This window comes from Mustela erminea, chromosome 9, assembly GCF_009829155.1.
Source record: "Mustela erminea isolate mMusErm1 chromosome 9, mMusErm1.Pri, whole genome shotgun sequence".
Lineage (NCBI taxonomy): Eukaryota > Metazoa > Chordata > Mammalia > Carnivora > Mustelidae > Mustela > Mustela erminea.
This window is the reverse complement of record NC_045622.1, coordinates 95864762-95889275: the sequence shown is the minus strand read 5'-3', so window position 1 is coordinate 95889275 and position 24514 is coordinate 95864762. Positions and strand designations below refer to the sequence as shown.

The 24514-nt window shown below is 52.1% G+C and overlaps 1 protein-coding gene and 2 long non-coding RNA genes across 3 annotated transcripts in view; 1 reads left to right on the top strand and 2 right to left on the bottom strand.

Annotated features, from left to right (window-relative positions):
- CREB3L1 (cAMP responsive element binding protein 3 like 1) overlaps nt 1-755 on the bottom strand; it is a 34787-nt gene extending 34032 nt beyond the window's left edge. The window contains exon 1 of the mRNA XM_032358948.1: nt 170-755. Within this exon, the coding sequence (XP_032214839.1) occupies nt 170-271 (102 nt within the window). The 5' untranslated portion in view covers nt 272-755. The remainder of the gene's footprint in view (nt 1-169) is intronic.
- A 1987-nt stretch (nt 756-2742) lies between these two features.
- Nucleotides 2743-19483, top strand: LOC116599644. Its single transcript, XR_004289439.1, has 5 exons — nt 2743-2865; nt 14407-14656; nt 15372-15557; nt 18387-18444; nt 19003-19483. It is a non-coding gene; the product is annotated as an uncharacterized LOC116599644 (long non-coding RNA).
- Nucleotides 6392-14466, bottom strand: LOC116599643. The gene is made up of 3 exons (XR_004289438.1): nt 14389-14466; nt 11878-12017; nt 6392-7995 (listed from the first exon to the last, which is right to left on the bottom strand). It is a non-coding gene; the product is annotated as an uncharacterized LOC116599643 (long non-coding RNA).
- Nucleotides 19484-24514: the final 5031 nt, after the last annotated feature.

Sequence of the window (24514 nt, the reverse complement as noted above, 5' to 3'; positions counted from 1 at the left end):
GCCCAAATCTCACAGCTCTAACCACGTGTCTCTCGGGGACCCTGCACCGAGCCCCCTCCCCCGCTTCTGCCCTGTGATGTGTAGTCCCGTCCCTCGGGAAGGGGGGGTCAGGCGCGCCGCGAAGAGGGGTGCGGAGTGGAGGAAAGGGGACGCAGACCCTTCATCTTACCGCATTGTTGAGGAAATCCGACTCGTTCAGATCCCCCAAGTCCAGGAAGCTGGATCCAGGGAACAGCCTGTCGGCCGGGAAGGGCTCCAAGACGGCGTCCATCGCGGCCGGCTCCGGAGACCCCCTTCGCCTGGGCTTCCCTCACTCCAGGGCGGCGGCGCACCCGGCCCAGAGCTCCTGTCTGAGCGCAGGCTAGCGGGCGGGGGCAGGTCTGGGGCAAAGCCCCGGGGAGGGGCGGGCAGGGGCGGCGCGGCCCCGGGTAGGGGGCGCCGGGGGCGCGGGGGCCTTAGGGCAGCGGCGCGGAGCAGGCTGGGCTCAGGGGCCCCGGGCGCACCGCGAGCATTTAGCCGACTCCTCCTCCTCCGGCTCCTCCCGGGGCACAGCTGGCTTCCATGGGGAGCCTGGGAGTGGGGCTGAGGGCTTGAGGAGCCCCCCCGGACAGGGTGGCAGCCGGGGGTGGGGGAGCTAAGCGCTCCCCCGAGACTGGGTGGCTGCCCGGCGCTCTGCTCTCTCTGCGTCTCCCTCTGCACAGCTTCTGTCACTTTCCTCTCTGTGAAACCGGGAACCCCGGGCTGGTTAGCCCAGCTGGCCGAGGCGCCACGCCCCCACATCAATATTCACGATAAATTTCATATTAATGAGAAGAGGGAGGGGCCTGAGGAATGGCCCCTCCTCTTTTAAAGAGACAACGGCAAGCTGATCTTCCCTGTTTAATGTCTCTGTTCTCTGAAGATCAAGGTAGGGGCTTGAAGCAAAATTATCCTGGAGCCAGTAACTGTGTTCCTGGAACCTCGGCATCTCGTCGAGGCTTTGCCAACCACTGTCCCATAAATTCATTAGGGAGCTGAGTTATTTCCATTTTTCCAGCCTTATGCTAGAGCCTGAACCAAATCCAAAGTTGGGCAATTCTGTCTCATGGGCCCCTCAACAGATCTCTCGGTGGAGATCTGTTCACATGTCTCCTCCTCCAGGGAGACTTCCCTGGTCTGCAGGCTGGAGCAGTTAGCATCCTATACACTCGAGGGACACAGTGTGCTTACCTCCTCTGTGGTGAGTCTAATGTGTTACTGTCACCATTTGCTCACATGTCTATGATCCCACCGGACTCTGAGATCCTTCAGGGCAAGGGCCGGTATCCAGGTTTCTTGTGTGTGAAAGGGCACAGTGAACAGCAGAAATGAGGCGAAGACTCCTCTGCTCATCAGTCATCCAGTCCCTCTAATGGCTCGTAAAAACAGCAGAGCCCATGGAGCTTGCCAGGTGTGGCTGTCTGCACACCCCAGGGTCACCGAACACTCCCAGGCCCCCTGGAACCAGTACCCAAGTGGCCTGCCAGGGAGTTCAGCTTAATCTCTTGAAAAAGCTGATAAACAATCACCAGGCACCTGAACAAATGGAGGGAATGAGAAAGGCACTGGTTCCTGCCCAGAAGTCATTAATAGGATTAAGTGTGTCCTCTCAGTCTGTGGCTTTTAATTAGCTCAGGAACCAAAAAGCCTTTAAGAAGCAGAGATGTCATTGTGGTTAAGCCAGAGTGTCACGGAAATTGCTCTGTTGGTGCCAAGGTGGGCACACACGGTGAGGCAGAGATAGAAGCTGTTTGCTCGCCTGGGGCAGGTAGGCAGGCGCGTGGCTTTCCCTCCGTCTCATGACCCAGTTGACAGAGTTCTGGAGAATAAGGTTCTGACCCTCCAAGCTGTCACCTGACTATTAGTGCCCAAGCTTCCTGAAGAGTTTGCTTCTGAGAAGCTGAGAATATAGCCCACACTCTAGGTGGGCCCAAAAGCAATCAGCTGACTCTCAAAACAGTGACAGGTAGAATTAGGGTGCTGAGACCGTGGGTGTGTTCCCCACATGCCTCACATCTGGCCACCTGGGGAACATTCCAGCACTGAGAATGTGGCCGATCCTTTTCCAGGAGGAGGGGCATATCTCTGGCAGGGCCAACACACCAGTCTGTGGCAGGTCAGTTTGAAGTAGCAGGTGTCTGGGGTCCCGGTCCCCAAGCTTGGAGTCCCTGGAGGCCCCCAGGAGGAAGAAAACTGTCCCTCTGCCTGAGGTTGGCTGGAAATTGTGTGTGTGTTCCTCCCAGCCGGCTCTGTAATTGGAGACAGAGGCACCATTTAAATGATTGGGGAAGATTATATAGTTTTAGATAAATAGGATTAGAGTGTCCTCTCTTTCCTGATTCTTACCCAGGTGAACACCCCAGGAAACCATTGGAAATAATCCTGGGGAGACAAACTGGTTCCGGTACCTCCCGTGGAGTCTGAGAGGCAGGATCTCCCAGGAGAAATCCTGAGGGTGGGGGGGTGGCGGAGGGGGCAGGGGAGGAGGAGAGAAGAGAGGGAATGGGCAGTGCAGAGCCTGGCACATAGTAGGAGCGTGATCTTGCTTTTTTCCCGGGTCAAGGGGATGGCGAAGTCCCGCAAGGACGAGTGCGGCAGGGAATTTAGTCACATGTTCTGCAAGTATTACTGAGCGTGATACACAGCCCCGGCACTGAAGATATAGCAGTGATTAAGAATTTTTCCACAGTCACTGAGGGAAGAAAGGGTAGAAAAAATGGAAGAAAATGGTTTCAGAGAGTGGGAGGACCACGAAGGAAATAAACCAGTGTGATCCAGCTGAGTGGGGAAGGAGGCCCTCTCTGAAGACGGGATGTGTGAGCTGAGAACCCAGGCCTGGGCTGAACGGTAAAAGGGGGCACAGTGGAGGGAAAAGGACTGCAGCCAGAGGGAACAGTTAGTAGAACAGAAAGGGTGGGAGAGGCAGGCATTGGTGTGGGAGCGCGAGAGGGACGAACGTGAAACCCCGGTGCCCTCCACCAACCTGATCGTATGATCTATGATCACAGGAGGCTCGAGGCTCCGTTCAAGTACTGCAGAGAGTGGTGCTAGCTCAGGTTAGGGGGGCCACCCGAAGCCTTCTGGAGCTGTGTGTCCTTTCTGTATCTTCTCTTACCAATTTTTGGGGAGAGGAAATTAGACAACTCACTGGGTCTGAGGTTTGGGGGTCTCTCCTCATAGGGAGGGTCTGTTCCCTCCCTGCTAGTCCCTGGACCTGGCCCCACACCCTACCCCCTCTCAGGCCCCTTCTCTGCATCTGAAGGGTCAGGGGAAGGAGGCCAAAATTGGCTCTGCAAACACCTGCAATCCAGGTCAAGCAAAGCACAGACTGCAGCCCCTTCCGTTACGGGCTTAGGAACATCTGGTTGTTGCTCTCCAGCAGCTGTTTCAGAGGGTAAGCGAAATGCATAAAGACATCCCATTCCGGGCAATGACGCACCAGAGAGAAAGGACAGAGATAAGCTTCCTGCCTGTCCCAGACCCTGAAGGTCAGGTGGAGAGAGGGGCTCCTTGTCCGGCTGCGCTGTGAACAGGGATGGCGTGTGTGTATATCTTAGGGTGGAGGGGGTGGGAGCTTGGATGGGGATGGCCACGCTTTCATACCCCTGGAGAGTCACTGTCCTTCTCTGGGCCTCAGTTTTCACATCAATAAAATGGGAGATGTGTTAATGACGCAGAGGGTCCTGTCCTCTCCAATGACTTTCTAAATGCGCCTATACCAGCACAGGTCTTGTTGGAGAGTGGAGGTGGGAAGGGGCAAAGCACCTGCTTCCTTAGGAGGCTTGGCACTCCGATGTTCCAGGCTCCTGCCCAGAGCCTCCAGAAGGGTGCAAGGCTGGGTATTTACACTCCGCAGGCAGGCCCTGGGTGGTAGGTAGAAGGTCACCCAAAGTAAACCTGCCTTGTTTGCCTGGATTGTAAAGGGAAAAACACTTCGGCATACTCTAACAGGAACTTCTGAGAAATGAAAACACATTCATCCTGGAGATTAGGCTGACTTCCGGGGCATAGATGGGGCCCTTTGTTCTCTTGTGGCTTCCTAAAAGGGGCTGCACAGCTGCTTTCCCCGTGCCCCCTGCTGGGGCTGGACCTGGAGTCCCTGGGGTGGCACCCTGCCGGGTGGGTGGGGGTAGGCTTCAGACCCATCCCCTTGGCCTGGTTCCTTCCCTGCTTCACCCTGAACCATAAAAATACCTGAAATCTATTGAGTACTTGCGTTGTGCCAGGCACTAAATACTTATGTTATCGCATTTAATTCTTGGAAGACACTTGTGAAATGAGTATCATATTCACTGATGCTGGGAGGTACGTTTCAGCATCGCGGAAATCAGAATGTGTCTTATAATCGATGGCATGTGATACTTAGGTAGTTTTTTCTGAATGCACATGAAATAGTGGTGCATCATACAATTGATGATATCGATTCTTAGATTTGATGAAATGTGATTTATTATCATCCCCAATCCTCAGATGAGAAAACCAAGGCTCAGAGAGTTCATGACTTACCACTCCTTTGTTTTGCAGGAGACCAAGGCCTGGGGCAGAGGAGGCTTGCCTTAGGTCACCAGGTTTAAAGGAGGCAGAGATAGGGATGAAATCTGGGCCTCCAGGCTTCTTACCCAGGGCCCTTTCCGCTCACCCGAGATGAACTGGGTTTGCTCACTAGGGAGAGGCAGGAGCTGAGGGGAGGGCCTTCCAGGGCCTTCCTCAGCAGCTAGTGAATCACCAGCCACCCTGCCTTGGAAAAGGACCTTGATTTTTACCCCCTCTCCAAATTCTCTGAAGACTGAAGTTCCTTAAGGACTAAGAAAACACTTGCCTCTCTTCCAGTGACTTTTCCTGGTAATTATTTAAGCTTCGTTTTCCCTGAATTTCTGTTCTACTGTCCCTTCTTTGGACTGGAGGCAGGCCCGCCCCTTGGCCCTCTGTCTGCCTGCCGCCTGGGGAACAGCTCCACCCGCTTCCTGCTTTGCTCAGTCCTGCTCTGAACTCACCCTTCTTTCCTCTACCTCGAGTCACCTGTACCAACTCTGCTTCTAGATGCCTCTATAATTCAGGCCACTGGCTCCAACCCCAGAGTACGTACACTCAGGTATCCAGCCTCTAGCCCCTTCGCTTTCTAATGGAAGCCAGGGGAGAAAAGTCAACAAAGCCAGGCCTTCCTTTTGCCTTGGTGAGCCCTTGTGTTGTCGGGAACACTCCCCAGCAAATCCTGCCCCACCTAGGCCTGGCAGAGCTGGAAATATGGGACTGAGACGGAGGGCAGGGGTATGGAAAGTTCAGAGGCTAGACCCTGACCCCTACTGCCACACTTGCTCAGTCTACCTCCTGCCTGCTTCTACCTCAGTTTCCCCAACCTCCAAGGCTGGCGAGGCTGAAGGGGCCCATCAGCAGGAAAGCAAAGAAGAAGCATTGGGCATTTAAATCCAAAACTTTGCTAAAATGCACCCAGGCAGTGTTCAGGTGTGTGGGGACAGGTAACGGTCAAGGTTAAATCAAGACTTCAGACTCGTTTTGGTAAAATGAGGGTCTGGGACAGGATGATCGCTCAGATTCCATCCTACCAGCCCTGAGCTGCTGTGATTCGGTCTCCCTCTGTCCAGAGAGCACATGTGGGCTGTGTGTGTGAGGAGCTCCTGTGTCTCTGGGCGTCCATCAGCCAGGAGCTGAGTTTGCAGTGGGCGGCCCTGAGACCGTGCCTGCTCGCGCTGCTTGGGCGGCTGATCCTGCGTCTGGAGGTGTCGACTGACCTGAGGGGCTTCTGCCATTCGAGCCCGCGTGCAAGCCTCCGGAGGGAGAGTGCCAGCTCACACCTAGAAGTGGACCCACCCCTCTGTGCATATCCGCGCCAGCGCGTGCGGCCGCAAATCTGGTTTCCATCTTCTTCCAATAGGCAGCAGGGCCGGGGGAGACGGAATGGAAGATTAATGGTGCTTTTGCACGTGGCTGAGCTCCATGAATGTGGTGGCAGGAGGGAGCAGCCTGAAGCTATGTGGGGAATGAGGGGCAAGCCACAGGAGTGGGGTTCCCTGGGGTTTATAAGCCTGCTCGAGGGGAGGCAGAGCCCTGAGACCAGGAAGGGTGGGTGGTGGGGGGGAAGGGAGAGGACTTCTGAGACCAAGAAGGATCTGGGGACAGCAGGAAAGAATCGAGTGAGGTTTAGGGCAATTCCCGCACTGGCCTTGCCCAGAGCCTGGTACACAGTAAGTATTTAATTAGCATGTGCTGAAGGGTTGAGGAGCTGTGTGCACAGATCTCACAGACACTCCTTACCTGGGAGGAGACTGAGGACCGAGGAGGACCGAAAAGGAAGCGAGGGAGGGAGAATGGATGTATTAAGCACCTACCTACTATGGGCCAGCTGCTCTAAGGGTCACTGTCAGGCATTTTTATTTTAATTCAAACACAAAAAAAGCCCTAGAAGATAGCCTCAGCTTCGCTGTGTACACACTCCTCCTCCCCAACCTGCCCCCTTTGCTAGGTCCAGGGGACAGAGCTTCGTTGACCTCAGGGCACAGAAAAGCTGGTCGCTTCTGAGCTGTGGGTCTATTTTGAATCTCATGGCCACTTCAGATTTTGTGTCTCATTGAATTTCCTTTATCTGGGCTGTCAGGAAGCTCAGAGGTGAATTTGCTGGGGCACACCTCTGTAACAGGATCTCATGGCGAGGGTGGGGGTGGTCAGGACGGGTGGGGGGGGGGTGGGTGTTCCATTTCACAGACTGACTGCAGCCTGGCTTCATCTTAGGTCTTTATCCCCCCTTTCTTTGTATCCTTTTTCTCCTATTAAGATCTAATTCTGTTGTCTGCAGGGTTTCTCAAATACCTTTAATATACCCTGAAGTGAGATAAGTGTAAATACAGAAATATTCTTACTTTTATAGATGAAAAAGGTGAGGCTCAGAGAGGTTATGTTATTTGTCCAAGGTCACACAGCCATTAAGCTCAAGTGCGAATTGATCTGTTTGACTTAATCTTTCCAGGTAGGATCCAGACTCTAGGACTGGACACATTTGTAGTAATGGGGGGCTTTCTGGGGGCATTGGGAGGAACCTGGGGGCTTTGGAGACTCCAACCTTTAATTCTTGGTAGCCTTCATTCAGTTTCCTTTGCTTGAAGAGCAGGTCCACGTCTGGGCTCGCATCCCCTGTCATGCAGGGAGAGAGGACTTTGGGGGCTATGGGCATCCCCCATCCGCAGGAACCAGCTCCAGCTCCCATGGCTGAGTAGAACAAACAGAAAACCAGCAGAGCTGGCCTTGGCAATCACCAGGGAGAGCAAATATATATTCCAGATGCTCTGAGGAACATTTCTGGAGCCTCCAGAATTGAAGGGCGGACTAATTCCCTGGAGAAAATGAATGGATGTGGGCCCAGGGGAGCCACGTTTTTTTTCTCAGCTCTGTGGCAAGCAAGCACCAAAAACCCAAGGATCAGGGCGAGGGGCTCCAGTGGTGTGTATTCGGGGCCCTGATCCCTTGCTATACACCTTCAGGCCTAATCACTTGGAGTCTGTCTCCCCTGGGGAGCCCCTGCATGAAGACTTGGGGATTCCCAGGGTAGGCCTTAACTCATCTGTTAGTGAATTCAGTCCTTACACGGCCCGGCACCACGCATGTCCTCCACAAACTGGGCACCTCTAGGGAGGGTGCAAAGAATGAGTCTGATCGAGAGTGGAAGGGGAGTTGTTCCGAGAGCTGAAGTGGAGAATGACGGTGTCTGGCAACCCCGGGGACACTGGCAGTGACACACAGTGACACAGAGCTGATGAATAAAGACTTCGTTTCTCGGGCCTGTCCAGATGAGCCCTAGGGCCTCTCGTGTGGGACGCCTGCAGACACTCGCCTGCATGGCACGGAGGGGAAATCGTCATAGAAATAAGGATTCTCACAAACTGCCATGTATTCTGGTCCCGTTGACCCTCAATGCTCTGCCGATTTGCCGCGAGGATCTCAATCTTCTGAATCCATAAATCGCCCCTGTAAATCAATAAGACAAAGACCAACAATTGGCAAAAAATACCAACAGTGGGCCTGGTACATTTTTACGGTAACATTTATCATGTCTCAGGATTTATGCTATGCAGTTCCTCTGCCTTTTCTTAGTTAAGCCTCATTTAAGCCTTATCACAGCCCTCAGAGGCAGATACAGGATTATCCTGTTTTCCTGGGGCTCACACGGTGACTTGGACCCCTGTCGTAGCCTGCCCTTATGTGACGTACCGCTTGGGACAACAGCCACCACAGACCCGGACCCAAGGCCTCAGGAAAATACGGCAGGGCCCGGGCATGGAAAGTGAGGTAGGATCCTCTCTACCTAGCAACTTTGGAAAAAGCCTAGAACCCCCAGTATCTAGGTAGATGGCTTTGGAGGGTTGTTTTTTTTTTTTTTTTTTTTTTTATAAAGATTTTATTTATTTATTTGACAGAGAGAGATCACAAGCAGGCAGAGAGGCAGGCAGAGAGAGAGGAGGAAGCAGGCTCCCTGCTGAGCAGAGAGCCCGATGGAGGGTTGTTTTTTAAAAAATTATTATTATTATTATTATTTTTGGTCTTTTTGAATTTGTTGACTAGACAATGTCACGTGACCCAAAAACATAAAAAAGGGAATACAATAAGAGGTAATCCTCTCATTCCTATATCCTCCAACCTCATGGCTACATTTTCACCCTTTAATCAACATACAATCAATTTGATTGCTTCCTTGGGTACCCTTCTTTGGGGTGTGTATGTTTGTGTGTGTGTATGCATATGTATCTATATATTTTTTCCTCTCTCTCTTTTTTTTGGAGAAAGAGAGAAAGAGAGTGGCGGGGAGGGGCAGAGGGAGACAGAAAATCCTAGGCAGGCTCCATGCTCCATGTGGAGTCCGACATGGCACTCACGACCCTGACATCGAGACCTGAGCCGAAATCAAGAGTCGGACACTTCGCCCATGGAGCCACCCAGCTCTTTCTCTTTTTTAACTGAAAAGAGGGTTATTATATACATTGTTCTATATCTTTTTTTCCCTTTTTTTTTTTTAAATTTGTTTTGGAGATCTGCCTATATTAGTACATAGAGAACTTCCTCATTTTTTTTTTTAAGATTTTATTTATTTATTTGACAGACAGATCACAAGTAGGCAGAGAGGCAGGCAGAGAGAGAGGAGGAAACAGGCTCCCTGCTGAGCAGAGAGCCTGACGCGGGGCTTGATCCCAGGATACCGGGATCATGACCTGAGCCGAAGGCAGAGGCTTAACCTACTGAGCCACCCAGGCGCCCCTCATTCTTTTTTTTTAAGTAGCTGCATAGCTACCCGTTGTATGACTGTACCGTAATTTACTTCTCTATCCCTAGATGATGGACATTTGGATTGTTTCCAAGTTTTTACTATCACAAACAATGTTGTATTGATAGTCTTGTTCAAGCACTGTGTATCTGTAGGGTAAATTCTCAGGCAAGGTACTACTGGGTCAAAGAGAATGTGCATTTGTAATGTCGATAGATAGTGTCAACTGGTTCATATCAATTCACGCCCCGGAGCGGCTATGTACACAGTGCTGCTTTCTCTGCTGTCATTGAAATAAAGGGTATCAGTAAACGTTTGAATGGTTTCCAGCTTGCATTTCTCTTCTATTAGTGAGGCTGAGAGTCATTTTAGATGCCCAAGAACACTTTAAGTTTCCTTTTCTGTAGACCCTGTTCATATTCTTTGACCTTTTCAAAATTAGTGGTTGGTCTTGTCTTATTGATTTTTAGAAGCTCTTTATATGTTAGGGAGATTGTGCTATGATTGATAAGGGCAGCGAGGCCACAGTTGACATCCCCTCTGGGAAAGGCTGTGGAGGTGGATTCTTCCTCACACCTCCATCCTACCATCCAAAACTCAGTCATTTATTTAATGAGCATTTACTGAGTACCTCTTGAGTGCTAGGCTCAGTGCTTAGCCATCAGAGACCTTAGGTTGCTCGAAGTCCGGTGGGGTCTCAGATATGTAATCAGACAGGTTGTACGTCAGTGTGAGATGAACTGTAGTTCAGGGATTCAGAATGAGTGCTTCAGGGCATGGGAGGGGAAGCGGTAGCCTGTGCCTCCCAGTAGACTCGGACATTTGTTTCCATCTGGGGCTGGTTCAGAGCTGCCAAGGCTTTGCCTGCCTCCCTTGCCCTTGTGAGTTCAGCCCTCACACCCTGATTGCCGAAATGCTCGGCTCCAGGAAGATGGTTCTGTCAGTCCGTATCTACAGAATGCTTACCGCACGCGGACCTCCCATCTTGTGCACTTGGACTGCGCACGACTTCCTTCCCTGCCCCTTGCTGGTCCTCACCGTCTGACTCTATCCTGTCTTGCATCGATTACCACCTGTTGCTGGTCTGCATTCCTCCACTGCTCAGAGGATTGTAATCTCCTTGATGGCAAGATGATAGACTTCCCTCTGGGTCCTCTCTCCTCCGTGCTTAGCATCTGGTGACACTCAGCAAAGGCTTGTTGGATGATGGGTTGTCAGATGGCCGCGTTGGCCGTTAGAGAAGCTGGAAATCACGGCTTTCCTGCACTGGGGCGTGCATCGCAGACAGGCGAGATGGGCACACGTTGGGCACAGGGTTGGGTAATATGCTAGGATGAAACCCCAGCATAAGAGCCCAGCCAGGAAAGGGTTAAGCTTGCTGGAGTTTTGTATATGAAATGGCACCAGAAAAAAAAATGTGCAGACTAGCAATTGAGCCCTGTCTCATCCTGGTTCAAATGACATTGTCTGAGCTTTCCCAGCCTCGCCTCCTGCACTAATTACAGACCTTCCTGGGGAGGAAGACTGGGACCAGGAGGGCTTCATTACAGGCTCCTTTGCTGGAGGGAGCAAACCCCAATGACTGAACCCAATGACCAAACAAACTCTCTTGAAGAGAGGCCTGGGGGTTCCTCTGATGCACTTCCCTGCTGCTGTCTGGCTGATAAAGGGTTAAGAAGTAGACATGGACTGGAGGAATAGGCCCAAGTCTAATGCTGGGGTGGGAGGGCCAAGCCTGGGGTGGGGGGAGCAGCCAGGCCTAGGCTGAGCTACCCATCCCTGCTCTACTCCACTCGCCTAGGCTTGGGCCCCCCTCTCACCTCTTGCCCCCCAAGATGGCCACTGCCCGCTGCCCGGGCTGCGTCAGGGCCTCCCCTCTGTGGTCGCCTGCCTGCTGCCTCTCCCTGTGGCCTGTGGAGACCTCGCCTTCTTTAATCTTCCATTTATCTCGAGGCCTCGCCCCTCTGAGATTGGCTTTGATGTGGGGCCTGCTCCCAGGGGGGTGGAAATCAAGGGTTTCCTAGGCCTGGTCTGGACGCTGCCCACTGCCCCCAGCCCAGGCGGGGCCCAGAGGTCTCCTGGCCATCCGGACAAGACCCTGAGGATGACTCCCACAGACAAGAGGGCAGGAGATTTGGTCCCTGATCTGCAGGCCCATGGAGGGGCTGCTTCCTGGGCCCCAAAGTGGTGGACTGTGTTCAGAAACAAGAGCTTCGTTACCACACCGTGTGACTTACTCTCACGCCCGTCACCCCCACTGCTCACCCATCGGCCCCCCAGTGATAACAGCAAGAGCAAAGCAAATACCAACGTTCTCCTGTACAGCAAAGCACCCGGCGCCGGGCTCGGCATCTTCCGTGTATAACATAATTAGTCCTCCTAGCTAGGTGCTCCAGGCATCATTTTAAAGGGGAGGCAACAGCATGATTGATACATTCCTGTTCATCAAAATTTACTGAGTTCCTGCTATGCGCCCAGCGCCATTCTAGGCGCTGAGGGTATAGTAATAAACACAGTGGATGCATTCTTACTCTTCTGTACAGGAGGTCGTCAATGGTCAAATACACATAATTGTCATATGAAGTCAGTACCTTGAAGAAAAGCACAGGGCCATCGTTTCGGACTCAGTGGTGTCCTGCCACTTGAAGATGCAGAGAGGGGGCGGCTTGAAGACGCAGAGACCGACGGGGCGGCAGGAGAGATTTTGCTCTGTGACCATCTGCGGGAAACCCTGTCCCGAAGCAGGAAGAGACGGTGCAAAGGTCGGAGGTCGGAGGTCGTTCTTTTGCTGTGGGCACAGCCAGGAGGCCAGTGGGACAAGAGGTGGGCGGTGGTAAGAAGAGAGCTGGGTCAGGTGTGGTACTGCGGAGCACGATGGGTGTGATGGGAGGGTTTGAGCATCAGACAGGTTTGATCTCATTTACGTTTTGAATCAGAGACTCAAAACTCTTAAGTTGCAGAGGCTAACAGGAGCTCCGGCTCACCTGGCTACACCCAGATTCAGATCTTGGGGCTAGAAGTGGCTGCCATCTCCCACGAGGGGCAGGGGCTGTGGCCAATTCGCCTCGGCATCCCCTGAACCCTGCAGAAGGCCTGGCACAGACTAAAGGCTTGCAAATGCCTGCAGAAGAATGGGTCAGTTCCGAAACTTCCACGAAGTGGAAGTGGGAAGTGGGGAAGTGGTGGTTGGGGGCACGGGAGGCAAGTCAGCTAAATCTCTCGGGGTCTCAGTTTGTCCATCTGGAAATGGGGGAGAAAACAGTTTATTTGTCTTGCCTGGAGGACCTCACCAGGTGGGGATCCAGTGGGCCCCGGTGTGCGAAAGGGCGAGGCATGGTGTGAAGTGTCCGAGAATGCTCTGCAGTCTGATTTCATCTGTCTTTGCTCCTGGATGGCCCCTGACCTGATGGCTGAGGGGTGCAAATGTGTCCTTGTGACTGAGTGTCCCTGTCACCTTTCTGAGGTATGTGTGTGCCCAGGTAGATGTCTGTTTACCTGTGTCAACAGCACCTGGAAGGCTGCTGCCTTGGGCTGGCTGTCTGTGGGAACTTGGGCTCCAGAACGGGCACACAGGGAGTAGAAGACACAGACCCAGAGGACCTCCCTCTACCTCCATCCATATCGGGGTCCCCGGAATTCCCATCACTCCTACATCCTCTGTCCCAGCTCACAGTGAAAAGTGAGGGAATTGTCTGTACATCTGTCATTTTATCCCACTTGTCTGAGGGGTCCTGCGGGCCAGAGCTACTCCAGGGACAAGATTGTATCTGCTGGGTGGTTGGTGTTTAGTAAGCCATGGATGGATGAGTGGATGGATGGTCCCTGGTCTCTGGAATCAGATGGTTCTAGAGTCAGAGGGCCTCAGGACTCTACTTTAATAACCAAGTCACTCCTCCTATCTGGGCCTCAGTTTCCTTCTGTAGAAAGGGATTTTTGTCTTCATTCATTCATTCATTTGCAGCCCCCCCTTGTGAATGTTAGGGTACTGTCTATGTTCTGGGCAAAAGACATTATTTAGAATCAGCGCTGCCCTCAAGAAGCTGAAAGGTGTCACAGGCACAGGTCGCAAGAATTGCAGTGTAAAGTGAGAAATGTCTCTACAGAGGGTGCCGAAGGGGCTCAGAGTGGGCAGTGGCCTGCTCTGCATTGGATGGGAGGACAGGAAGATTTATTTCCCCGTACACAACGTCCTTGATGTGGGTCTTGGAGGAGAGAGAAGTAGGTGTTTGTTAGTGTGGACTTTCCAGGCCAAGGGGATGGCATGCCAAAGATCCTGGAGGTACGACAGAGCTTGACCCCTGGGGAGAGTGCCGGCACTGGGGTACTGGCCCCAACTTATTGAGGCTGGTAGGGCGTGGTGAGTGACTGGGCTGGGGAGGGCGGCCAGGGGCCAGATCATTCAAGGCCTAAGCGCCTTCAAGGAATTCTAAGCGTTATCCTGAAGGCAAATGGGGCCACTGGCAGATTTCGGGGGCAGAAAACTAGCATGATCCAGATGCATTTTCAGTAAACCGCTCTGTGGTGGTGTGGACAACAGATCAGAGGTGCGTAAGACTGGAACCAGCCCGTGGAGTTAGGACGCTGCTGCGGTTCTAACCAGGTGGGCGAAGATAAGGGCCTGAACAGAAGTTAACAATAGACCTCAGTCCCCAGAGCTGACTGTATGCCAGCCCAGCTCTACGTTAAACATTTGCAAATACTATCGCATTTCATCCTCAGAATCCCCGGTGCATGGGTGCTATTAGGATCCCTCTCCCCCTGCAGGAGTTCTTCCGTCACTCCAGGAAGAACATTTCTGCGGTCCTTTCCAGGATTCTGCTGCCCGTCCCCCGCCTCCCCCGCCAGGGGCCATAGCTAGTGTATACACACCGAGGGGTGGGTCAGCCTGAGAACCTGGCCCTCACCTGCCTCTCTCCTTGGGCCCTGAGGACTGCCCTGCCAGGGCTGAAAGCGTCCCCTGAAGGAGCCCGGCCCTTGGGCCAGAGCTGAGCAAATGGGATATTCTTCCCATTAAGAGGTTTCCAACAGGCCCACTGGCCATGTGGCTTCCCTCTGTGCTTCCTCTCCTGGGTCAGTTTGAAATGCCGGCCTCCCCCACTTACCTCTGTGGACTTTTCCAGGCCCCGGGAGCCAGCTGGGCCAACTGACGTCAGGACACCGATAGCCTGCGAGCGGCGGGCTGAATCACCCCCGCCCCAAGTGGACGCCCAAGTCTCTACCTGCGTGTTGCTTTGTCCTTCACAGGTCAGGGCGTTGGTTTTCTTTTTAAATAAATAAAGCTGAACCTGACTCACAACTCAACTCAAGAGAGGCTGCCGCTCAGCTCAGCGTCACCATGGTAACCGCTCCATCCATAGAACACTTGAAAATGTAATTATCAACAGTGACACTGCCACTTCCTTCTGGCCTCTGAGCAGCCCTGGGCTGCACAGTTCTCAGATCCTGGGTGCCGGGTGAATGGCCCAGGGCTATGCCTGGCTCCCGCAAAAAGCAGGGAGTTGAAAGTGGGGACTTGAGGTCCCCACTCCTGCCGACCTGCTTGCTGCTTGCACGTCCTTCTGGAAGGTCCTGAGAAAACCTTTTTCATCCTGGAGCAGGCTCTAGGGGTTCCCCAGTAAGCCCGCAATTCAGAGCCATGGGTCCATGGCTCCATCCATGATTTCTGTTGGGAGGATAAGATTGAGTGGCCGGTACAGCTCGAGGTGAGGATAAGCCTAGAATTAAAACGAACGTAAGGATGATAGTAATAATAACAGCTGTGAATTGAAAGCCTAGTAGCATCTGAGCCATGCAGCCTCTAAGAAAGCTTTCTATATCTGTCTCTGGTCGCTGGCTCTAATTACTTACCTAAAGGCAGTTTTAATTAATTTAATAATAGCTAGCTTTTATTGCCTGCAGAGACACTCTGCTAAGCGCCAGTGTTTGTTTTCACATGGGGAGCAGGAGTCTTCCCATTTTACAAATGGGTAAACTGAGTCTCAGGGAGGTTTAAATAATTTGCCCGAGGTCACTCCGCTACGGAAGGATGGAGCGGCTATTTGGATTCAGGTGTGTCTGACAGGTGTCCTCATTATTTTGTTAACAGCTTAACACTCAAGACTCAAGACACATACAAGCTGACAGAGGCTCCAGGTGTGCCTGATTTAAGAGACCTCCAAATTCCTAGACTGATATAGTTCTCCACCAAAACGGTTCCGGATCATGCTCGTCAGTCACCCGGGGAGACTGGAAGAAATGCAGATTCTAGGCCCCCTAACACGAATTGCTTCAGGTATTTGGGTATGGTCTTGAGGATTCTGTATTTGAGGCACACAGCCGGCTGAACTCTAACATCTGAGAATTTAGATTTGACTGGGTTCCTGGAGAGCAGGGACCATGTCTTCCCTGAGACATCCCCAGGGACTGGTGCAGGGCATGACCCCGAGGAGGGACACAAAAGGCAAAGGTTGAACTTGAGGGAAGAATGAATTGGGGGGCGCCTGGGTGGCTCAGTCGGTTAAGCGTCTGTCTTCGGCTCAGGTCATGATCCTTGATCCTGAGATCGAGCCCCACAGCAGGGAGCCTGCTTCTCCCTCTCCCTCCGCACCTCCCACCTGCTCATGCCCTCCCTCTCTCTCAAATAAATAAATAAAATCTTAAAAAAAAAAAAAAAGAATGAATTGGGGCCCATGAAGTCCCCTTGCTTCTACAGGACCATGTCCACCCCTGGCTCCCGAGAGTCCACAGTCCCCTCCCACTCACTCCTTACCTCCAGCCGCCAACCCCCTTGTCCCCCACCCCATCTTCCTCCCGCCCAGGGCAGAACTGCCCACCAGCCTCTGCCCCTGTCCCTCTGCCCCCTGCACTGTGACTTCCTCTGAAAGGGGAACAAAGGTATACACCTGTTGTCAAAAAGCTTTACTTTTTTTTTTGCAGAAACAAATTTAGACTGGTAAGCCAGCTTTCAAGACACTATCCTGATACCTCAGCAAAATGTCTTGGGTGGTCACCCCCAGGGTATAGAGGAAAGGTTGGGATCTCTTCCTCTGACAAGTTTTAACCACAGAAGAACCTTCTTTGCTAGAACAAAACACCCAAATATCAAGGAAGAGGGCGTTGGGTCTATGATCACTCTTATCTGCATATTAGGGAACATGAAGCAGCCATGAAAATGGAAGAATATTTAATGATGTTGTCAAACGTTCACCAAAAAAAAAGAGAAAAAAATGGGATATACAACTAGGTGTCCTAGGAAGACGTTTGTAAAATGCGACCGAGAAGCCAGTTAGCCCCCCAAAATCTGTTCTTCCTTTTTTCTATAGTAATAAGAGCTCTACTCAGATAAATCCTATTTCCTGGTGGTGGGGGGGCATGGGACTTAGTTCTGGCAAGGTGCTATGAGTAGGTGTGATGCATGTGAATTCCAGGAAACGCCCCTTTGAGGAAGAGGGGGTCTCTCTTCTTTACTGAAAGAAGCCGTCTTCCTCCATCAACCGTCCTGGGGCCCTAGTGGGAGGCATACACTGACGATGGAGAACCCCAGGTAGAAGGGGCCTGGGTTCCTTGATGGTCACGGGGCTGCTATACCAGCCAGGGCTGCTTACTTCCAGACATCATTTCCTAGAGAGCGAAACGAGCGTGTTGAAGCCACTGTTCCTTTGGGTTTTCTGTCATTTGTAGCTGAAACAATCCTAATTGATGTCAGATGTATTGTTAAATAAACAACAGAATGTGAGCTAAAAATAGTAGGAATCATAGGATTCCAATTTTATTGCAAAATGTATGTTTCCGTATATTTACCTGTGTACCTGAAAATGTGGACAGGATGGTTCAACACAAAAATGTTAGCAAAGGTTATTTTAGCAGGCTGTAGGATTTTGTGTGTTCATTTGTTTGCTTGTCTGTATTTTCTAACTTTTCTACAACAAAAGTGTATTACTTTTCGGGTAAGAAAAACTAATAAATGCTATAAATTGTATGATCCTAATGGGATCTATATGGATCGCAATCATAAGAAATATACCTTATTCATGATTACATGGGGAAAAATGCTGAAATGAAGAGAAGTGCATTAACAATTAAGATCCAAGGGTGTGGGAAACTGTTCAAAATATATTGTGAAGGGGAAAAAAAAAAAAATATATATATATATATATATATATATATATTATGTATAAAATATATTGTGAAGGGGAAGCAATGAAACAATATAAAGCCATTTTTTGGGTAACAAGAATAAAATGAACCTAAAATAAATACAATATTATATGTCAATTATACTTCAATTTAAAAAAAAAAAGAATAGGGTGCCTGGGTGGCTCAGTTGGTTAAGTGTCTACCTTTGACTCAGGTCGTGATTCCGGGGTCTTGGGATCGAGTCCCACATCAGGCTCCCTGCTGAGCAGATGGTCTGCTTCTCCCTCTTCCTCTGCCCCTACCCCCGTTTGTGCACGCTCTCTCAAATAGATACATAAAATCTTAAAAGAAAAAAAAAAGAATAAAAGGACATGAATGCATGCTAGAAAAAGGACCAGATATGAGGACCAGGATGTAAGTCAAATGGATAAATGGTCTGTTTGCCGAGAAGAGATTCTGGTGATTCTCTTCTCTTTCTACCTTTTGGTATCCCCTGAATTTCCCAATAAACCTGCATGAATCTTATTGACTTAAAAGTATTTTGATTTACAGGTGCCTGGTGGGCTCAGTTAATAGAGCGTGCACCTCTTGATCTTGGGGTTGTGAGTTCGGGCCCCTCGCTGAGTGTAGAGACTACTTAAAATCTTAGAAAAATGTTTTTACCAAGAGCAATTTTAACAATACAGAAAAAAATGTGACAGAGAACAGTAAAACACACACATCCATCTCCACTGCCCAGAATGAAAATGATCACTATTTCATTAGATATATTTTTAAAGAATTTATTTATTTATTTGACAGAGAGAAATCACAAGTAGGCAGAGAGGCAGGCAGAGAGAGAGGAGGAAGCAGGCTCCCCACTGAGCAGAGAGCTCTATCCCAGGACCCTGGGATCATGACCTGAGCCGAAGGCAGAGGCTTTAACCCACTGAGCCACCCAGGCGCCCTTATTTCATTATATTTAATTCCTGTCTTTGTTTTTAAGAAACAAGGATTAACAGGAGAGGAGGGATGTCTATCGGGATCCTGGAAGAACATTTCGTGTGAGAGCACTTGCCCCTTCTGGGATGGCCCAAGGCGGGGCTGTGGGAGGGCAGGCGAGAAGCCGCGCTCAGGGACTCGGACTTCCTTCCACCTTCAGCCAAGGGTTTGGCTCCAAGTGCCTATTTCCAGGACGGAGGCGGCCTGGGTGCGAGGGTGCCAGATTTGCCTGGCGCTGCCTCTGGAACATACGGCAGCAGGCAGGGCTGGGAGAGGAGGGTCCCGGTGAAGCACTTCCCTCCTGAGGTCACTTGGTGCCCAACGGGTGTTTACAAAGAGGGTGGGGTCCCCCAGTCACAGGGCTCTGAGGCCTTTGCTCTCTGGGGAGCTGGCCCGTGGCAGGCCACAAGCAAAGGGTGGCAAAACCACTGTCTCCTGCGAAGCTCAGAAGCTGGGCCGCGGCTGGGAGGATGCTGGGAAATGAGGGGCCTGAAGCGAGGTGGTACGGTGGTCAGTGGAGGTTAAGGGGATCCAGAAAGAAGAAGGGGAAAGGGAAGTGGCAGGAATGTTCACGTTGACTGCACTTAAGACCACGGGTAGTTATTATCTCCGTTTTACAGAAGAGGAAAGAGGCTCAGAAGGATTGGGTCCCCTGCCCCGGGCCTCATGGCTCCTGGACTGAGGTCCAGGCTGAGATTCAGAGGATCCCAAGGTTCGTGCTCCCCACACCACGCCAGACTGAGTCCCATGGGGCGATTACGAGGGAGCCGTTCCGCTTTGCTCGGAGACCGGGGCAAGGCGTGGGGTCACGTAGAGGCTGATTTTCAGGAGGCAGTGGTGTCTGGGGATGAAGTGCTCAGAGACAGCCTGTCCTCACTTGGCATGAGTCCTCCCCCGCTCTGTAAGAGGGGCTGATAAAGTTGGAACTGATTTTGGAGAAGAGTTTACTGGTGTCCTTTCTTCTTGACTTTGTGGAGACCTACAGCCTCCAGGCTGGTGGCCCGCTTTCCAGGAAAATGTTAGAGTCTTTCCCTGGGAATGGAGATAGGGATGACCGTGGAGCCACCCAGCCCTTCTCTCCTCACTTATCAAATGCAGAGTTCTCCCTGATTCTCTCCTGCACCACCATGGAGGTTAGGCTGGTGTGTCCATTTGCGTGTGCACACGCACACACGCCTACACACATGCAAGCCTTCCTACAAGTATCAGCAGAGGCAACCTCCCAGTGGACCATCCTTTTCGGCCACTGCCTTGTCTCCGACATCTGGCACACACCCTAAAGGCCTGGAGGCCCACACGGGGTGATGGGCGGGTTCTGCAAGCCACCCATTTCTGTGGATCACCTACTTCCTTGACTTAAATGCCAGGGCTAGCGTCCTCTCAATGCCAGAGCCAGGGGTGGTGAGACATGAAATCATCCGGGGGAGACTGGAGGCTTCTAACAGATCAAGTTGGTTGGAACTGTGGCTCTGCCACATTCTGGCTGTGTGACCTTGGGCGGCTTTCTTAATCTTTCTGAGGCTCCATGCCTTAATCGAATGGGAGGAGGACATTTTGGTTGATGGTGATAACAGACTTCCACCTCCTCTTCTAGCCGCCGGAGCAGGAAGCCCAAGAGTGCGCAGTGGTGTCCTGGCGTCGCGCACAGAGCCTGGCAGACGGCAAACGCGCCGTGGCAGCATCTGATACTTGCGTGGCCCTCTGTCTCTCCTACCCCCAACCCCATCCAGGGAGCCAGTCTTCACTCTGGAGTGGCTGGGGAGGCCCCAGGCCTCCTCCACTGCCTTCGTAGGCATGGAGTAGTCCCTTGTTCAGGACTGGGGCAGCTAGCATGTCTGAGGAGCTGACTTGACTGCGGTCAAGTCTGAGGTACCATAGATATGGGTCCCGGTCCTTCGAGCGGGGAGACCAGCACTACCCCCAATCCTGCCGCTTCCCTGTTTGACGGCCCCACAGTGGCTGTGACCGTGTCTCTTCTGCCCCCGCTCTCCAAAGACCTTCACCGCTTATGGTTCTTTCTCCTAGTGCTGCTCACATTGTTCTTCACGGCCAGGATGAATGTGGCTCCCGGTTACTGACCCCAGTGTCCCCATAACGCAGACGAGGACACTGAGATCCAAAGGGGTCAAGTGACTCTGTCATCATGGAGGCAGTGGCCCACGTGAGTCTGTCTCAAGGCTGGGAAGATGTGAGTGGACAAATGGAGCCTGCTGGGCGGGAAGACATTCTGCATGTCTGGACCCCGTCGGGTGACAGAGCTCCTGGTTTGGGATCCACGGGGTCCGGCTGGGGGCTGCTCAGTTCTGCTCACTGGTGGCCTCGTTTGCAGGATAGGCTTCAACTCTCCACCCCTTTCCACCCATGCTCAGGAATTGCCTTCCTCCTGAATTCAGACCTCCTATGGTTAAATGCACGTGTTGAAATCCCGATGCCCAATGTGATGGGGTTAGAAGTTGGGCCTTTAGGAGATGCTCGGGTCACGAGGGTGGAACCCTTTGAATGGGATTAGTGCCCTATGAAAGAGACCCCATGGAGCCCCTTGGCCCTTCCACCACTTGTGGACAGGACAAGGAGTCGGCAGGGTGTGACTCGAAAGACGGCTTTCGCCAGAAGCCATCCCATATTGGCGCCCGATCTTGGACGTCGGTCCTCAGGACCTGGGAGAACGACGTTTCTGTGTCTGAGCCACCCAGTTTGTGGTCTTTTGTCCTACTGGCCCCAGCAGACCAAGGCCCTGCTGCTCTGCCCAGGGAGACTGCCCCATCCACAGCTGGGGAAGGAGGTGAGGACCCGGTCTGGGCTAGAAGTGTGGAAAGAGGGTGTGGGAGTGGGGAGGCATGTGGGTTCGTGGCTGTGGGGAGGAGGAAACTCAAAGGGAAGAGGGATGGGTAGAGAGCCCAGGGCTGGGGCTGCCCACGGAGGGGCTGAGGCTGGAGGTGCTGCCTGAAGCTGGGGTGGGGGGCAGAGAAACACCTGGACTTCTCTTCCCGCGCTCCCCTTCCTCTGACACCTTTCATTGGGTGAACCTAGTCAGAAGCCCATTAGCAGGGGAGTCTGGCATGTGTCATTTGCCCTCTGAGATGTTGAGCAGAACAGAGAAAGGTAAGGAACAGATGTGACAGCAAACAACAAACAAGCGAGCAGGACCCAGACCTTTCCAAGGTGACGTCCTGCTCCCGTGGCCAACCCCAAGCCACTGTAGGGCTCCTGCGGGGTGGTGGGCCGGGAGGCTCCTGATGCTGACGACTATACTCCCCCTTACAAAGAAGACCTCTGTTCACTACTGGTTGGGTCCCATGGAGCCGGCCACCCTCCTTGCGTCTGACTGGGACTGCCGGGTGGTCTTCGTATGTCTTGTCCTTCACTCCAGTGACCGCCTTTCTCCCCTTGCCTGTCCAACCTAGAAGACCCAGAGAAGATGCTGCCTAGGGTCTCCCACCAGACACTCTGGTTAAGAACCTGAGGTCAGATCCAGCTCTGTGGCTACAGACTCCAAGCAAGTGATCTCACTTCTCTCGGCTCAGTCTGCCTATCTGCAAAATGGGACCAGCAACAATACATCCCTGCAGAACAGCTGTGAAGATAAAATAAGCTAATGCAGGGGCACCTGGGTGGCTCAGTGGGTTAAAGCCTCTGCCTTCGGCTCAGGTCATGATCCCAGGGTCCTAGGATCGAGCCCTGAATGGGGCTCTCTGCTCAGGGGGGAGCCCGCTTCCCTACCTCTCTCTGCCTGCCTCTCTTCCTACTTGTGATCTCTGTCTGTCAAATAAATAAATAAAATCTTAAAAAAAAAATTAAGCTAATGCACTAAGAGTGCTGAGCACAGGGCTTGGCTCTCAGTGAGTGTCCTATAAATGGCAACTTCAAAAACCATGGGAAGGAACGGTTGAGAGTCACTGCAGACTCGGGAGGGAGCACCTCCAGACCCTCAAGGTCCTGGCCACCAGGGTCCATGGTTGCTCATTTTCCTTGAGAGCTAAAGTCTCCCACATTCTGGGGGGCTGAGGAACGGGACAGCTCTCTCCCCGGTCTCACGGAGTTCTCATGGCTGGAAGGAGGAGATGTTTTGCCCGGAACTGGCCTGCACTCCCGTTTTGTACAGCACTAATGGCAGTCTGGAGGCTTGGGCATCGGATGCAGGAAGCTGTGTGTCCTTGTGGCAAGACCTACTGAACATCTGAGCGTTTCAAGGCCCCTTCCTTGCCGCCTGTCTGTGTTTCTGGTCTCATCTGGAAAGACAACGTTGGAATGGTCCAGGCCCTCCCTAAGCCTTTATCTTTTGTGCTTGGCTGGAGGTCTAGCAGCCAGTCAAAAATTTCTTCGGTTGTGCATAGTATTATAGTGTCGTGGGCCTTCAGGGCTTGAAAAGACATCGAACAGAACCCCAGACAGTGCTGGAAGGGGCCTCCTGGGGGACCACAGGAGTGGTCTGTGGTTCGTGCTAGACGGGTCTTCGGTCTGAGCATGGAATGACTCCTTCAGAACAAGCCTCATGTCATGGGACATGAGAGCAGGACAAGGGACTAGATGTAGTCAAACCCTCAGCTCCCTGTATAAGTAACTGGGGGGAGGGGAGGTTCTGAGAAGAATTGACTAGAGATGAGGTCCACATGACTACTTTAAGTGTTTAAGCTGGGGCAGAGAGAAAGAGAAAGGGCTTAGAGCTTATCTGTGCGGGGTGGGGGCTGGTTAGTCATTACAGGTAAGAGGAGAAAAAAAACGATGGGGCATTCATTCCACTAGTGATTGTTGACTCCTGTGTGAGGCCCAGCAGAGATGAGGAGTGAGACCCCATAAGGTGAGATGTGACAGAAAACCAACCCAAGCTGGCTTAGACAAAAGGTCTTTGTCAGCTCACCTAACCGGAGGCCCAGGCAGGGTGTCTGTTACGGATTGAATGGTCCCCTAACCCCCAAATTCGGTATGTGGAAGCCTTAATCCTCAGTGTGACTGTATCTGGAGACAGGGCCTTTAAGGAGGTCATGGAGGTTAAATAAGGTCACAAGGATGGAGCCGAATCCAAATAGGATTGGTGTCCTTTAAAAAGAGGAGGAAGAGACACCAGCGCTGGATTTCTACACACACACACAGCTCACCGAGGGAGGACACAATGACAAGGTGTCTGTCTACAAGTCAGGAAGACAGGCCTCACCAGAAACCACCCCTGTTGGGCCTTGCAGCCTCCAGAACTGTAAGAAAACAGATCTCTGTTGTTTAAGACCCCGAATCTGTGATATTCTGCTATGGCAAGCCATCTACAACAGCGGGCTCAGGGTGGTTCAGTCCAGAAACTCGGACACCATTTCTCTGCCATTTTCTCAGCTCTCCCCTCAGGTGTGGCCCCATTTTTAGGCCGGTAGCAAGAGGACGGCCATCGTTCCAGGCCCAGCAATGTCCAGAGGAAGAGAGAGAAGGTCGCTGCATGATCTCTCTCATAACAACAGGAGAGCTCTTTCCCAGAACTGCCCCCCAGAGAAAACCTTGCCTTCTGTCTCACTGGCCCTAACGGGGTTCCAGGGCTTATCTTGAACGAGTCCCCGAGGCCCGGGGAAGCCAGGCGCTGTGTATTTTGCAGAGCATGGGAAAAGTCGCTTTAATAAAGAGACTTCAAATCCAGAAGAGTAAGCAAAATAGAAATTTATGTCACTTTGATATCCTGTAAGAGTTCAGAGAGAAGTCATCCAAGACTGAGAGAAGGACTCCACCATCCTCCAAATGTGCCTTCCCTCCCTCTGTCCAGGGAGACCGCAGGCTTTATTTATTTATTTATTTGACAGAGAGAGAGAGAGAGAGAGATCACAAGTAGGCAGAGAGGCAGGCAGAGAGAGAGGGAAGCAGGCTCCCGGCTGAGCAGAGAGCTCAATTCGGGGCTCGATCCCAGGACCCTGGGATCATGACCTGAGCCGAAGGCAGAGGCTTAACCCACTGAGCCACCCAGGCACCCCAGGGAGACTGCTTTAATTTCGGTCACCTCCTAGTCAGGGGGAGGGGCTGGGGAAGGGTCAGGGAAACACACACACACACACACACACACGATCCTTTTGAGGGCACAGCCTAGAAGTGGTACACTCATTTCTGCCCACAGTCTGCGGTGAGACTTCAACTCAAGGCCACCTCAAGCTACAAGGGACG